At 39.5% G+C, this 17314-nt stretch overlaps 1 protein-coding gene across 1 annotated transcript in view; it reads right to left on the reverse strand.

Moving 5' to 3' along the window:
• Positions 1–3538: 3538 nt before the first annotated feature.
• Positions 3539–17314, reverse strand: part of LOC122550722 (rho GTPase-activating protein 20-like) — a 104205-nt gene continuing 90429 nt past the window's right edge. Inside the window, exons 13-15 of the mRNA XM_087988154.1 lie at positions 15387–15576; positions 12237–12354; positions 3539–10816 (exon numbers count right to left, since the gene is read on the reverse strand). Of these exons, the coding sequence (XP_087844280.1) occupies positions 9009–10816; positions 12237–12354; positions 15387–15576 (2116 nt within the window). The 3' untranslated portion in view covers positions 3539–9008. The remainder of the gene's footprint in view (positions 10817–12236; positions 12355–15386; positions 15577–17314) is intronic.

Consider the following 17314-nt stretch of genomic DNA (forward strand, 5'->3'; position numbering starts at 1 on the left):
CAGCTGGTGCATAAGGAAGCACATTCATCTTACACAGTCTCTCAAGGGAACCAAAAACACTGCTGGAGATGTACATTGCAGATATGAGAGACTTGGGGGAGTGGGGAAGAGACATAGGAGTTGAATGGAAACTAAGTAGTCGATGACGTTTGTGGGAAGAGTGAACTTGGAGAGAGATGCACTAAAAAGGGTTAACTTTACTTTTAATAATAGCTATTGGGCATTCATGCATGGAGCCAAGTCATGATGGTATCACATTGCAAGGAACCACGGGGTTTCAGAGATATCTTTTCTTACCATCTCCTGCATGTAGTTTATTTTTATTAAATGTTGTTGCTCACTGACATACATGTGAGCTACATCATCAACCGAGACTTGGTTTTACAAAGGTATATGTTCAGCAAGCAGTCAGTTTATGATCCCAAATCAGATGACCAATTATAAGTTACAGTCTGGCTAAGGACCAGTGACTTTTTTTTAAAAAGGGGCAAAGTTTGAAATCCTTGGCACTTACTAAAAGAATAAAATCACATGATTCCAAGACTGTTTTGAACAAAATAAATGTCACTGAAGTTAGAAAGCAAAACAACCAATAAAACAGATACTTCATGTTAATCCTGAACATTAAGATAGTAAGTATGGGTGGCAGACAACTATGGTTCAACATCCCAAAAAGCAGATCAAATAGCTAATGCGGTCAAGACAGATTTCAGGGGTGACATTGTGGGTCAACAAATCTCGTTGAAGCTTTGTTTTGAATTCCAGTTCATCATTTCCAAAGATCTGACTTTAGAACTGCCTCAATGACTGTTGCCCAGAGACTGTACTCTCTGGATTCTGGATACTTTACTCCAGTGCATACTCATGGAAAAAAGGTCCGCCCATGCTGTGCACCAAAGTGGGAAGAGAGGCCAACCGGGAAAGCGTGAAGAAGGGTTACACCCGAAACGGTAACTTCTCCACCTCCTGATGCTTGTCTGTAAACAACTAGCTTCACCAAACTGGTTCTTCCCCTGGTTTTCTGCAAACTCCTGTCATTCTTAGATACACCAAGCAAATATTGCTCGTGAGCTTCCTTCACCCCCAGATTTAGTTGCACATAAATGGATCATACACTTATTCCAAATCCCCACAGCTCCCAGGGCTATTCCTGAGCCCTAACACCAAAGTTTAGCCACACCTACTTGCTCTGAAGATTTCTGAATCCTAACTGCTGAGCTCTGCTACAGCAGCACCCTCTTTAGGATGAAGACCTTCTTCTTTATCTTGAGAACCACTGACTGACTAACAGCCAGAAGGTAGCACCCTATTACTTCCCCTGGCACCCACCTAACTGACTGTCCAGTAACCCTTTAACTGTTCTGGATGACCTGATGGACACTTTGCAACAAACCCCATCCATATTACTAGACAACATTGAAAGTAGCCACCAGCAGTAGACACCTGCCAATCGAAAGCTCAACCCACTTTAAAGTTCAGAAAACAACTGCAAAGGTTTACCCCACCATCATCATGTTGAATTCTGACCTCTTGCCAATTAGGTTTCCCTGGAGTCAAAAAAAGTGCAGAAACTGAATTCCAAGGTAGACAAGCAGGAGACTGAGAGGACACAACAACCCAGGCAGCATCAGGAGGTGGAGAAGTCAACGCTTCGGGTGTAACCCTTCTTCAGGGTTTCCATGCTGGCCTTTCTTCCCACTCTGGTGCACAGCATGGGTTGAGTTCTTTTCGGTGAAATCCGAGTCACATCAAGTCTTTTTGGAGAGTTTGGCATTAAGGCCTCACAGATTTTCTACTCTATCTAATTAAACTCACTTCATTAATGACCTACCATGCCCCTGTGGTGTCTCTTACATCCGAGTTTTGCTTCATCTTATCACATGCTGTCCTCACAACAATTTACCACTCAACAAATGTCCCAGAATTCATCTCATCCCTTGTGGCCACAAAACTTTTAAAAGTCTATTGTGCACCAAAATGAGCCCTGTCATCTGGAGCTCTCCTGCTTGATTGCTGACATCTGTTGCAGACAGGAGCAAAATCAGTAGCTGCTTTATGGGAAAGGTCCTCAAAAGACCAGCTGTAGTGGCCACCAGACCATTCCAGCCTGGTGTGAGGTTACCACCCGCGTTAAAGTAGTCTCAGTTGTCTGGAGTATTGCCCAGCTCTGTAGGAAGAATGCCAATCTGCCAGGTTAGATTCTACCACAATTTCACCAACACTCACTGTCTCTACTACTGCGGCCACCTCCCACCAAGGCTCATATGCTACCACACTCGCTATTGCCTGTTACATCTTCCCCATTTGCCTGTCTCAACCCCCGACACTGCAAAACCTGGGTACCCTTTGTGCTGCCGACTCATTTGATCAAGACACCTCCCCATATACCAACTGTAACACCTATGTCACCCACTTTCATCTCCTGTAATATCTGCCTCTCTCATCATGGAGAAAACAGTCCACGATAAACCAGAAATAGTCAAGATGAGTGCTATGCTGCCCATCATTTGGCTCCTCACCCCTTCTGAAGAGTCAATCCTGATCTTGACTATCCTGAGCAAGGCATGGACTGGTATTGGAAGCTGCCCTTGAAGGAACAGGTTAGAACTCCCTAAACGAAGACTATCCCTCTTAATCTGACTAGGGCAACTATGACAAACTTCCTGGCTTTGTGTCTGCACAAATGGCTCTGCAAGACAGCCATAATATGAGCCTTTATTTCTGGCTGAGGGGACAAAGCACAACAAGGCAAGGTAAGGCAAGGCCATGATGCTGTGAGCATCCAGGTAGGCTCAGAGTGAGTGAGAGCTGAACACAAGTGCCTGGAGATGCAACCTGGTCCAGTCTATTGGTTAGATTACTCTAAGTATTATAATGATAACTGTAGGATCAGAGATGTGCCATGAGGGATCTTAAAGGCTGGCACATCAGATGCTAATGTCCATGGATACATGCATGTGGCCAGTATCCACACAGCACACCCAAACATGTTTGAGATGTTGTTAAATTTCCAACATGGACATCATTTGGAACAATCAGTCAGCTGAATCCATTAGATGCTTGGTCTGGCTCCCTTATCAAATTTTCCCCGCATCTAGCTTATTTGGTGAGTTTGTTAAGATGGAATAGAGCAAGTTATGGCATTAACAATCAATGATAACTGTCAATTGGCATCTCACTGCTGCCTATTCAGAAGATTGCCACACTGCTTGTGAAAAGCACATAAAATGGAGCAGGACAATTTCAGTTAAGATAGGCCTCATCAAATGTCACCCAATTCTGCCACACATCTCATCTTCACCTACGTTGTCTAGAGCCCTATAAAATTCTGTGCCATGTCTGATCCAAATCCCAACTCATCAGTTTTTGAGATGTAAGACTTAACCCTTTGTCCTTGATCTACAAAATGACAAAAATAATGAAAACTGAAAATAATAAGCTAAATTTTACAGCTGTAATACACCCAAAGTTGGACGTGCATTGTTATAGATTATTATTGCAACATCCTTCAACAACTAACAAATTCAACATGTTTACAGAAAGTTTAGGCTCACTTTATTGTATAAATAAAACCATACACATACACTTCAAGAGTATACTTGTCATTAAGCATTTCAAATCAGGGAAATGTGCCTTTTCTATTTACTGGCTTCTGTATCTATGGATTACATACATTATAGTAATGACATAAAGGCACACTATTCCTACTCTGTTGCTTACAATGCAATAGTAAAAGCGAATAATGTGTCACATTACATTTATTCATTAGCCACACAGCCATTTAAAAATAGTACTGAAAATGGAAGTGACCTTTTGTCAAACAAAAATAAACAAATAAACTGCTCATTTGAAACATCGCAAATCAAAACCTCAATATTGCATTTTTTTTGCAAATTTGGAAGCCAGCTACAAATTAGTTTAGATTTGACTAATGTAACAATTCCATACTTTACTGGAACACTACCAGATGCAAAAGAATAATAGATCTGGCAGCAAAGGCATTTGTCTGGCATATTTTCTGTTTTATAACAGAGCCTTTTGGAAGCCAGTTGGAAGAAATGTATAAACTGAAATGGAGCGTTGTCCATACAGACTATGCACTGTTGACACCACAACCAAAATGAAACAGATGTAGAAGTCATTGCAGGTGAATGCCATGCTCCTGTGACATGGGAGAACAGTTCTTGTAGAATGATGGTGAACAGGGATTCCAATGATTATAACATGTCCGTTCATTCTTTTGGTGGTTGAGGCTGATGGCATGATAGCCAAAAAATTACAACTCCAGTCTCCTGGTTGAACATAACATGTGATGGATATGATCCAGACGTTAGTAAGGTGTCGCTACTGAGGATTCAAAGGAATGATTCTTGGAAGTCAGGCAAGCGGTTAAGAGCAGATTTGGGAGAATGTATGAGAAAGCCAGTAGGGGGAGGGTGGAAACCCAGACCATGAGACCTAAACTCCTCCTGGTTTCCAGCATACGTCTGTCTCAGTGCTCAGATAGGCATGTTAAGATCAGAGACTCCAAAAAACAGTAAGATTGATGTAGATATGTCCCAAGAGTCGTTCATATTGCCCACCCCTTCATATTAGGTCTCCTCTAAACATTGAAACTGCCAATTCTTTTTGTAGCTGAGCTGCAGAATGATTTCAAGACAGAATAACTGCAGAATGTATAACTCAACATTAAGCCACAAACTAAGAGCTACCTTGATAAAACTATTTACATTAACCTCTCCAATCGGGACATTTATTGCTCAGAAACACCAGTTGCCCAAAACACTTTGAGCAGAATCAGTTGTTCTCTCAATGCCATTGGTATCATTTTAGTACAGTACTTTGGGAGTGGAGACATGGAAAATACAGTTTTGCAGATTTGTAATATTGCCTTATAATGTTTTAACACTTTTTAGTGTTTCCGGTGAATATTTATATCTGTGGCATTTTCTGGCCCACACACATTAGGCACTCTAATGTCATTTTATAATCCATAAAATTTCAAATTACAGAAATGATTTGGTCCAAAGCATTACAGACTGGAGTAGTTACAGTGTACTAAATGTAAAAATTATTTGTTTTCTTATTAGTGGGAGCACAATAAAACAAACTGAGAATAATCAGATTTTTTTTCATGGAATACCATATTACACCAATGAGTAAATGTTTCTCTCCTATGGAGAGTATTCCGTCTCACTCCTGACTTGTGATTTGTAGACAGTAGACAGGCTTTAGGGAGTCAGGTGGTGACTGTTGCTGCAGTATTCCTACCCACTGACCTGCTGTTGTAGCCACTATATTTATATGGCCAGTCCAGTTGAGTTTTTGGTCAATGGTAGACCCAGGATGTTGATAGTGAGGGATTCAGTGATGATAATGCCATTGAGTATCAAGGGGTAGTGGTTAGATTGCCTCTTATTGGAGATTTTGGGGAATCTGTGATTTTGCGATGTGCATGTTACTTACCACTTGTTAACCCAAACCTGGATTGTCTAGATCTTGTTGCATTTGAACACGGACTGCTTCAGTATGAGGAGCTGCAAATGTTGCTGAACATTGTGCAGTCATCAGCAATCATCTCCACTTCTGATTTATGACATAAGGAAGGTCACTGATGAAGCAGATGAAGATGATTGGGCCTAGGACACTACCCTGAAGAACTGCTGTAGAAATGTTCTGGAACTGAGATGACTGACTTCAAAAAAACCACAACCAACTTCCTATGTCCCAGGTATGACTTCAAACAGCAGAGAGTTTATCACCTAATCCCCATTAATTCCAGTTTTGTTAAGGCTTCTTGATGTCACATGTGGTCAAATGCTATCTTGAAGTCAAGGGCTGTCACTCTCACCTCATCTCTGGAATTCAGTTCTTTTGTCCATGTTTGACCCAAGGCTGTAATGAGGTCAGGAGCTGTGGCTCTGATGGAATCCAAACTGGGCATCACTAAGCAGGTTATTGCTGAGCAGGTGCTGCTTCATAACACTGTTGATGACACCTTCCATCAGTTTACTGATGATTGAGAGTAGGTTAATGGGATGGTAATTAGCCAGATTGGATTTGACCTACTTTTAGCGTACAGGACAAACCTGGGCAATTTTTCCACATTGTCAGGTAAATGCCAATGTTGTAACTGTACTGGAAGGGTTTGGCTAGTGGAGTGGCAACTTCTGGAGTACTAGTTTTCAGTACTATTATTGGAATGTTATCAGGACCTTAGTCCTTGCAATATCCAGTGCCTCCAACCGTTTCTTGATATCAAATGGAGTAAATCAAATTGGCTCAATACTTGAATCAGTGATTTTGGGGAATACTAGAGCAGGCCAAGACATGGTACTCATGTTGAAGATTGCTGTGAATGTGAGTACTTTCTAAAATAACTATTATTCATGGGGAAATCTTGGTAGTGATTTTTCATAAACTACTTAACCTTATAAAATACCATAACCAGTTCTGTCCTTGCACGTATAAAACTAAGGAACAGATTGATTTATTCCTTTTGTGACCCAGAGATACAGGAGCCAATACTAGCACTCATACTGACACCTCAGTTGAAATCATATAGAATGGGCATAATGGGCTTCATTTTCAGGATATTCTTAATTTGGAGCTCCCTTCAATGAGAGCACATACTCGAGAATTGATAATGTCAAGGCACTTGACTGAAAAAAATCATGACTGCCACAAATTCTGAGCATCAACACCTGTCAAGTGAGCTCAAAATCAGGGAAGAGCTTTTCAAACTAAAATTTATCTTCAATATACAGTGAAACAAGTATCCAATTAAAGAGGAAGTTTAAAAAAGTTATTTCAATTGTCGTGATGCTCAAGTCCATCTTACACAGATAAAATAATGTAATAACTCTCAGTATTAATGAACTTTACTCTAATACCATCAGTAAGCCTTTTAAAAAGGAAATAAATATTACAATTTATGGACCACAAGTTGTGCACTTTAAAGCTACAATATTCAACTTTTAATAAACAGAAGGGACTCACTGGCAATTTAAAAAAAATATTTTATCACTTTTTTCTACTTAATTTGAAAGTACCTACAAGGTGTGGTAGCAAGTCAGTGACCAAGGACCATTTCTTCTAAAGTAGTCCCAGCACACCGGCACAGTGGTGCAGCAACTCTGATTGAGAGGGACAGATGACAAGAAAAGTTGAACAAATCTACATCAAACAGAATTGTGGAATTCTCTGGGAAAAGAAACAGTGCAGCCAAATATTGGTTTCTTGCTACAAAAAGTGCTTCAATACAAGAAGAAAAGTAGAAAGTGCTCAAAATCTGTAATAAATAGCCAGGTATAATGCAAAATTTCAGTAGGAGGGTTCAGGTAAAAACAATGTAAGTCTGTCATCCAAGTAACCTCATTGTCCAACATATTTAAACCTTGGGCAGTAAGGATATACTAAGAAATGAACTCATTATGATATTATCATGAATTCAAATCACAAAAGTAATGATAACTAACCCAGCAAACATATAGAATATAACACAACCCAGACTGATAATCGTTTACATTAATTATTTTTCAGATTATGCTTTTTCTCCATACCTACATGCCAATCAATATAATTGCCAGATTTTAAGCCGATTACGTCTGTTTGGTTAAGTAAAGATTGGTATAGTATTTTTTCTTCAGTTTTCTCCTCATCAAGCACTGCTCTTTGATTCATGGGTAAGAGAGAAGGCAGCCAGCTCCCAGACTCTGAAAATTGTGTCAAATGTTGCACAACAGAATTCAAGGATAATGCTATTTGGTTGCTACTCTTACCTACCAGGAAAACTATCTTACCTATATTCTCCTAGCAACTTCTCTACTGCTATAACTCAGACTACAAACTTAACAATTGTGTGAAAATGTAAGGCAGAAACCCATGCCCAAATGTCTAGGCCTGATGCACTGAATCTCAGAATATCTACTGCATTACAAAAGTCAATTAAGTCTGAGTCTTCGATGCACTCCTCTAGTGGTGAGAGCTGGACAGCATATGCTATACAGGAAGAAATGCTAAAGTTTCCATCTTCACTGTCTCAGATACATATTTGGCATCACTTGACAAAACAAGGTCACTAATCTTGAGGCCTTGTATGTGCTAATTTCATCAGCACACGTTAATTGCTAAAGTAACTACACCTGCACTGTCTTGGTCACATTCATTGGGCCCATGATTTCATAGGCATTTGTATTTCTGTTACGCAGGACATCTGCAAATAAGATGACAAATATTGATATCAACATCTGGAAGGTAGTTGCTGACTGGTGGTTTCTCTGGAAGCGGAAGGGAACTGAACCTTCTTGCAAAGTCATTGGAATTATAAAAGAAAATTACAAAAAGCTCAGCTTGTCAGGAACAGGGTCCAAAGAAAAGCAGAGGCCACAGGTCAGTGAATCTTGTATCTTTTCAATCACGCTCTTTCTCTGTAGCAAATGTGATAGAGACTATCAGGACAGAGCAGAGGCCTATACCACACCAGGCAATGGCTAACAGAGTTGACCATAATGGCACAAACCATTGTCTCAAGAGGTTAAAAAGCTGCCACACAACATTGTTACCTTTCAATTTATACATTCTTCTATAGCCTAGATGATGGATGTTGTTTCAGAGTGTGGGAAGGAGAGAAAATTTTCACTTATTCCAACTTGAATATCAATTTCATGACAGGCAAAGAGTGTCAGAGTAGGGCTTTGCATATCCTACTTAGCAGCCATTGGTTTTAAAATACAATAATTACTTTTAAGCAACTTACTTTTTAAAATTACAAATATATACATTTTTGTCTTGCTGAGGACAAGATTTCATCATACAGACCTGCAAATACCAAAGCGTACACATAAAAGATCAAATTTGACATTGTCAAAAATGTACTTGCAGCTGTGTGGGCTACATATTAAGAGCTATGTTGTAATAATGTTACGTGGCAGTTTGAATTGGACCAGAGTTAACAGATTTTCAAATAGCTTTTTGAAGAAATAATAACACCATATGTAAACAAGTCTTTACACATAAGATTCCTCTGAAAAAAACACTTGTTCAAAGTCTTCAAATTTTGGGTCACTGCAGCACTTATTTTGGCATTTCTTCTTGCTCTGGAGCACAGCATCAGTCACTTCTTGTGTTTTCATGAAATAGTTCTCAGCATCAATCTGAAAAAAATAATCCTTAACTGCTTTAGCTGCACTATGGGAAAGAGCACTGGAACTTGTGTTGTGAAATTGTTGCTCAGTTGCACATGGTCCACTTGTCGATGGAAATGGTTTCTTCTCCTGGAGGATCCCACCCTTTATCTCAGAAAGATCTGTATTAGTCACACTCTCACTGATGGTCCCAGGACTCTGAGTGTCTGTGTGAGCAGAAGTTACCAATTCAGACAAATGTGAATTAACTACTCTTTGGGAACATTTCTCTCCCAGTGTAAATGAGCGCGATTGTTGATGTGGCTTCGACTGAAGACATAATTTTGAATTTTGCCCGTAAAAGATAGTCTGTGGTATTTGGTCAAGTTCTGGAAGAGCTTGATTTGCTGTACTCAACAGATGTGATCTGCAAGCAACAGAGCTATCGATGAGTTCTTGTGAATCAGAATGTCCATGTTTGAGTAAAAGCTTTGAAGACTTAACCATCACTCCTTTTTTTTTGGCATCTGTACTTTGCAGTGGTGATTGGATTGGTTTCTGATAGGACAGTGAATTGACCAATTGGCTTCTGTTCAACTTTTGCACCTGTTCTGCAGCCACTGGAGAAACAGTTAACTTGCCATTGGTGAGTTCTTTATCTACAAAGAATGGACCATGCTTGCTTTTAAGCTTATATCCCTTCTCCTTTCTTCTTAGTGTCCAGCATCCACCTTTCTTCAGCCAGCTGTTGGGGTGCAGCGTGACTGGGCCTTTCTCAATGATGCATTTAGAGGTTTCCTCAGTCAAGTTGCAGCTTCCCTTGTGTTTTTCTGGTGCGGCGGAGGAGGAAGTGACAGCTTTACCAGCACCCTGTATAGGAGACAAGACACCATAACAGTGTTTCAATATACTGGGGCTAGCTACGACAGCTGGATGGCCTTTATGACCTTGCACGGCAGAAGTGGATGTTGAGAAGCTTTCATCTAACACATAAGGTTCTGCATTATGTGTGAAAATACCATCAATTGAACTCATCGAGGAGCCTGATGGTGAAGTGCCAGGAGAGGACAAACTGGAGCTGCTAATCTTTGAGGTAACATTAAGTTTGAGTGGTGGAGGTGGCTGAAGTTGGCTACTGCTGTGCGACACCTTCTGAACAACTTTATGGGTTCCATTGCTAGATGTTTCCTGGTCAATATCCTTATGCAAACTGTAGTTTATGAGTTTCTGGCCCTCAATCTGTAGCATCTGCAATTGCATAAGGTAGTTCTCATCTGACTGAGTCATGACAGCATCATAGCTAGCTTTACGAATCACAGTCTCATGATTCTGACAACGTTGAGCAAATTGTGAGGCAGGAGGAAATATATTGGGCTCTGAACACCGTCTGTGTCTTCTGGAACCTGAAAGCCTTCTGTCAGTAGCAAAGCCATAAATGTTGGAGTCCAGGAGGTCATTTTCAGAAAATGGACAGCTCACACTTCTACTTTGGGAGGCTGGAACATATAAATGACTTCCTTCATCCTCAGGTTGGTCAAGATCACAGTCACTCCAGGTCAGAACAGAGTCCCTGCTTTGATTGTCTTGGTTTCTCTTTGACATTAGGTTAGATAATGGGGAATCAGAGTCATGATTGAGCTCATTTTCCAAACTGTCATACGAAGAGTCATGCAGTTGAAATGAGGAGAGATCTGCAAGAGGAAGCAGAATAAAAACTTTTGACTGACCATGTTGTTTAAGAACTATTAAAACAGGATAAGATTATTTGGCTCTAAAAGGCCAATCTTTTTTAATTGACTCGTTCAAAAATTCAAATTCACACATCTTCCCATCCATCTTAATTCCTTCCTAAAAAAACTTCAGTCAGTGGGGCCTCTTGTTAGTTTACTTAAACAAGCCTATTGTTGTTTGGTGAACAGATTCCTTCCAAATTCTTATTTCTAAACATGGCCCTGAGTATTGGAACCGTCCACAGTAATAGATCAATTTTGTCAGCATTCCTTATGATTTTGAAACTCTCAAATAACAATGATTTTTTTTCCGGCAAATAAGGAACGTGCAATTATAAATTGCTTTCCATATTCTCAGGTGTCCTAAAATGCTTTAGTGCAAATGGAGCTTTTTTTTAAGTGCAGCCACTGTTGTAATGTAGGGAAATGCAGCAGCCAGTATGTACATTGCAAGTTGGTGAAATAACTGAACAAATAATCTGTTTTACTTACATTTACTGAGGATTAACATAAGATTCACATAATGTCATGGAATCTTTTGCATCCATCTTACTGGACAGTTATGGTTTCAGTTTGATATATCTGATAAACAGATCCTGCAGAAGTGCAGTGTCAGTTTACATCATGCACTTGATTCACTGAAATGGAAGTTAAACAGTGCAACCAATGGCCATCTGACTGAAGAGGTATGAGTCTTATCAAAGGTATGTAAACAAGAATCCATAATTATTTTCTTATCTAGGCAGTACAAGTTCACATTTATCAACATCTATGATAGATTTGCTTACAGCCACCACTTAAGGCTGCTTTAAGGAACAGACATTTGTTACAAGAGGCTTTCTATATATAGGCTTTTGTTTTACCTACTAATAATTCTAGCTCTCTAGATTCCCAAGGTACAGAAGAAACAAACAACAAATCACAAGAACAGCAGGACCCTAACTATAGAATCAGCAGTCAAGTTATGCAAGCTTCCTCTAATTCAGGATTAAGCTTGAGTTTTAGCAACAAACACCATCATTTAAGTATTTTCCCATTATTCTAATCCTATTTTTCAACTGGTCACTAGTTAATTTTGGGGAGGCACTTGTCAGTACACTCTGAGTAATCCTATTAAACACATTCAGATGTGTGACTTATAAACAGACTCATATTTTCTACGACATAACGTTAGGATAACTTGTAACAAATGCAATTGCTGGTTTGCTTTTTCTACATTTATGGCATAAGCTAGTTTAGGAAAAATATTCTTCATCATTGTATAGACTCATGCAGAGGGAACGAAAAAAAGTGAATATTTGCAGTTTGATTGTGATCCTTGGTCAAAATGGACATTCATTTTATAGCTTAAATATTGTGAGCAAGATAAAAACTTCTTTACCTGATCCATCGTCTCTGTTTGCACATTTCCTTGATGATAACACTCCAAAAGAGGTCATGAAACCATCTCCAAAGATCCTGCAGCAGTTTTCAATTAGAAACTGCACAAACAGTGCAACCTGCAGAAAGATAAAGGCCAGAAGTATGAGTTCATTGTTGTTAAAATTCTGTTCCAAGAACTCATGCTGGCATCACATGCTTTACATTGTCAGCAATCAGATAACAACAGGACACAGAGCATTTGCATGGAGTCAAATGTGCCTTTTGCAAAAGTAAGAAGGTGGGGTAGCAGATGTGGCACGTTTCTTCAAGTCACAACATGATACTTGGAGCAAAAACAAGCCAAATGTTGTTAACCCACACATTCACCCCTAGCAGAACTGTACAAAAACAAGGAGAGAACTCCTGGAAAAAATATTTTAGTTGGCTTACTTCAAAATATAGATACTTGAAATCCCAAAGCGATTTAGGGCTAACCATGCAAAATAAAACTTCCTTTTCACAGTTTTGAATCTGCATAAATGTGTGAAGAGATGAAACAGGGAATCTTTTATGATATACAAGTTGGTGAACAATGTCCTACAATCAATGTATTTCTTTCAAATTCACCTGACCTAAAGATGAAGAACTTACGCCCAAAACGTTGACTCTCCTGCTCCTCAGATGCTGCCTGACCTGCTGTGCTTTTCCAGCATCACACCTTTTGACTCGAAAGAAGAAATGTAATGGAAGTAAAATCCAACTTTGGCAAGGACTTAGGATTGGTAATAACAGATTGGCCACATATTGTACAGCAATCACACTATTTCAAAGGTGCAGTAGGGCCTCTCTGTAGCTTTCTAGATTGTAGGACTGTGAGTGTGTTTTAAGAACATGCTGCACTCATGTAAGATTGCTCTGTAGTACAGTCACTCTGAAACTTTAATAGTCCATCAACTGCAATGAAACTGTGTCAGATGCATAAGCAGTGGTGACCAACAAGCTTCTGTTTTCTTCCCTTACCATAGTTGAAGTGAACTCCTGTTTAGTTCCCCAAATACAATTTTAAATTATAACACTTGATTTATTTAATCTCTTAGTAGTGTGTTAATCAGCATCTTGGCATTTTCTTTTTTTGGAGAGGCAGACCTACATGAGTTTACAACTGTAGAACTATAGAGTTTCAAATGTTGGAAACACAAATGTGCACTACTGAGTCAGTCATGTGTAACTTGAGTGATTCTATACTGAATGAGTACACCTACACTAACAAAGGGGCCCTACATTATTTAAGATGACTAATACTAATGGAGCAGAGCAGAGTTCCTGTACTGCTAGAGTGAGCAGTGCACCTGTACCAATAGAGCATTGTACATTTTTAAAATTCATTTATAGGAAATGGGCACCACTGGCTGGGCCAGCCTATTGCGCATTCCTAGCTGCCTGTGAGAAGTTGGTGATAAGCTGCTTTCTTGAACCACTGCAGTAAACAAGGTGTAGATAACCCCATGATGCTGTTAGCAAGGGAGTTCCTGTAGGAACAGTGATATATTTCCAAGTCCAATAATGAGTGGTTCTGAGGGAACTTGCAGGTGGGGATATTCCCTTGTATCTGCTTCCCTTGTCCTTCTAGATGGATGTGGTCTTGAGTTTGGAAAGTGCTGTCAGAGGAGACTTGGTGAATTTCTGCACTGCACCTTGTAGATGGTACACACTGCTGCTTCTGAGCACTGGTGATGGAGGAACTGGATGTTTGTAGTCCTGGTGCCAATCAACCAAGCTGCTTTGTCCTGAATAGTGTCATTCATGCAGGCAAGTAGAGAATTTTCCATTAACCCCCTGACATATGCCTTTTAGACGGTGAGTAGACTTTAGGGTGGCAGGTGATGAGTTACTCCCTGCAGGGATCCAAGCCTCTGACCTGCTCTTGCAGCTACTGTATTTATCTGGCTAGTCTAGTTCAATTGCTGGTCAATCCTTACCCCCAAGGATTGATAGGTGGGGTTTCTACAATGGTGGGTAATGCCCCTGAATGTCAAAAATTGATGGTTGGACTCTATATTTTTGGAGATGGTATTGCTTCGTATTTGAGTGGCACAAATGTTACTTGTCACTTATTGGCCTAAATCTTGATATCAAGGTACGTGAAGGTAATTGGGGTAAAATGGTGCAGTATTCATGATTTTTGATGTGTTGATTTTTGTTGGGGCCAATAAAGCCAATGCTTTATTTGGCAAATATATCAGACGTGAGCAGATTAGTCGTGATTTAATGACTTCCATGACTTGTGCCATACAGCTTAGAATTTCCTGGCTGGAGTCACTTCTTTTCACTAATTGCTGCTTACTGCACGGGAAGGCTTCTTTACAGGGCAATATTATTCAAGCAGTCAGCAACAATAATTTCCGACATTTTAATCAGAAAAAGCACATCCCCTTTAAGATAGTCTCGCTGCTCCAGAGCAGTCAATAGAGGGTGCTGATTATCCATATGCCTGGGAAGTTCTGTAAAAGCAGAGTTAAATATCAGCTCCTTCAGCTACCACCCAGAGAGGCTGCAGCGCTTTAGCATCATTAATGTGTTGATATCTAATGAGCACACTGAATTAGGGACAAGACTTAAAACTAGGTAATGTTTTACCCCTGGTGGAAACATATCCACAGCCAGTCCTTTGCTACATTATGTTAAAAGAAATAATATATTGAAACATATTGAAGAGAGGCTTGACCAACAAAATGAACGAACTGAAACAGGTCTATCTTATGTTTATATATTAGGCAAAATTAAATCAGATACAAAATTAAGTGTACTTATTCAGAAGTACAGCGTATAGTGACAGCCTTTTCTTTTTAATGGTGTAAATAATTTACTCTTCCCTCTATGTTCTTAATAGTAACATTGACTCAACCTTTCACATGCAATGTGGCTCAAGTTACATACAAAAAAAGTATCAACTGATTTCAGTATTAAATAAAACAGGGCTCCACTATATATGCATTCGAAGATCAACTTAAGTAAATGTAGACATTGAGGATTTGGTAAAATGGTTAAACAATCTTGTACACTCCAAGCACAGCATAGTTTGGAACATTTTACACAATGTTTTCACTGTGATGTTAGTGCGTCACACATTCTTGTAATCACCTGACTGTTGGCAGTAACCACCTCTCACCTTTTTTGTTGACTCACTCTCTATTTCAGGACTGCAGGGTGTGGGAGGCCACAAGATGCTGGGTGCTATGCAGACTGCCAAGTTAAATGCATTCATCTGGTTTTCCTCAGCCTGCTGCTCAATGTTGTGAAGCACTCTAAACACATGACGTAGGAGGAGGGAATTGAGTTTTGGAAGTTGCTCCAACAATCTAGAGAAAATAAGAAGTTAAAACAGAACATTGAAAAACCCTGTGATGACACTGCCACTTTAGGGAAGGCAAGAAGTGCTAACTTTTCTTTTGATCAGTGATTCTTTCCCGTCGTCTGCACCTTCTAGGTGCGACATGGAGTTCCTTCACCAGAGGATGAATGAATCGAGAAATTACTCCTGTACTTGATTACTTTATTTGGCTTAGGGATACTGATTTCCCATCTTACAGAGATGTAACTCTGCATCAAATGTTTATAGTGGGGATAGCAAAACTAAATGAGCAAATTAGGCAAAATTATGGCCCACAATTCTTTCCTCAGACATGTTATGGATGGATACTTCTTGCCAGTATGAATTTTGGAATCACACAGGTTCCAGTTTGTCTCTTTCCAATTGAAGTCAGAATTGTACAATTGCATCTCATTATTACAAAAGTAATTGTCAATTTGCTGAAAAGATAAAAATTAAAATTAAAATTTCAAGAACTTCTCCTATTAGTACCATTGGAGTTTATTGTTGTTGGTTAGTATTTTTACACATTGAATCATTATCGCTCCACTTAAAAGTTCGACATAACCCAAAATCTATTAGGTATTAAAATTGCTGGGAGGGTCTTCTCAAAACACAGGTAAACTGTTCATCAGTGGAAAAATTCATACTAAAAGTACTATGATCTAATTGCAGTACTTGGTCAAAATACATTAAAATTTCTTTTAAAGTATGTTAAATCTTGTCTAACCTTTAACGCTAAAATAGCTGCAACATTGTATATTAAGAATTAATATCAGAAAAAAAGCTAGCTGCATCTCCTCTCAATTTCAGGGAATCAGGTGTCATTGGGAAGCAGCCTGTTACAGAAGCCTGTTGTCATGTAGTTATTAATAAAGTGTATCTAAGATCTCGGTGCTTCTTTAACATAGGCATCTTGCACATCTTCAAGTTTCATCACTGCATTATTGTCAGCTGTATCTTTCCCTAATTTCAACACTTCTCTCCCTCTCTTCCTGAAGATGCTCCTTTTAGTCACAATAACTAATATTACAGTATGTGGCTGGTGTCAATCATTGTTTCATGACACTCAGTATGAATCACCTCAAGATGTTTTTACCCAGTTTAAGCCAAGTTGTTGTTTTTAAAGTATAAAAGTGATAGCTGAACAATTTGCAAATACTTCATTCTTTTCTGCACTAACTCCCATTTCCCTGCAGTAACTATCTTCTCTTCACAATCATTGGGATTCCAATCATTCCCTTTCATTGTTCAATTTTAGTAGCTGACAACTCAATCATTTGCTCCAACTGACCCTTGATTCCTCTCCTGCCTCTTCATCTAAACAACCCAATTCTTTTTCCCATGCATACATAGTTCAATTGGAAGGCTGATTTTCAATTCCAGCCTCGGGCGACTGCCTGTGTGGACTTTGCACATTCTCCCCATCTCTGCGTGAGTTTCCTCCGGATGCTTCGGTTTCCTCCAACAATCCAAAGATGTGCAGGTCAGATGAACTGGCCATGCTAACTTGTGTTAGGTGCAATAGTCAGAGGGAAATGAGTCTGGGTGGGCTACTCTTTGGAGGGTCAGTGTGGACTTGTTGGGCCAAATGGTCTGTTTCCACACTGTAGGGAATCTAATCTAAATTCAGCAATTGTTTGCCAAATTCCCGAAGCTTAGAAAACCCACAAGTTAAATGGAGAGAGAAGCAATTGGAGAAACTTCTGACTTCCCTGCTGCCAACT

Source organism: Chiloscyllium plagiosum, unplaced genomic scaffold (genome assembly GCF_037043375.1).
Source record: "Chiloscyllium plagiosum isolate Xiang-an unplaced genomic scaffold, Cpla_swu_hap1 HiC_scaffold_6, whole genome shotgun sequence".
Classification (NCBI taxonomy): domain Eukaryota; kingdom Metazoa; phylum Chordata; class Chondrichthyes; order Orectolobiformes; family Hemiscylliidae; genus Chiloscyllium; species Chiloscyllium plagiosum.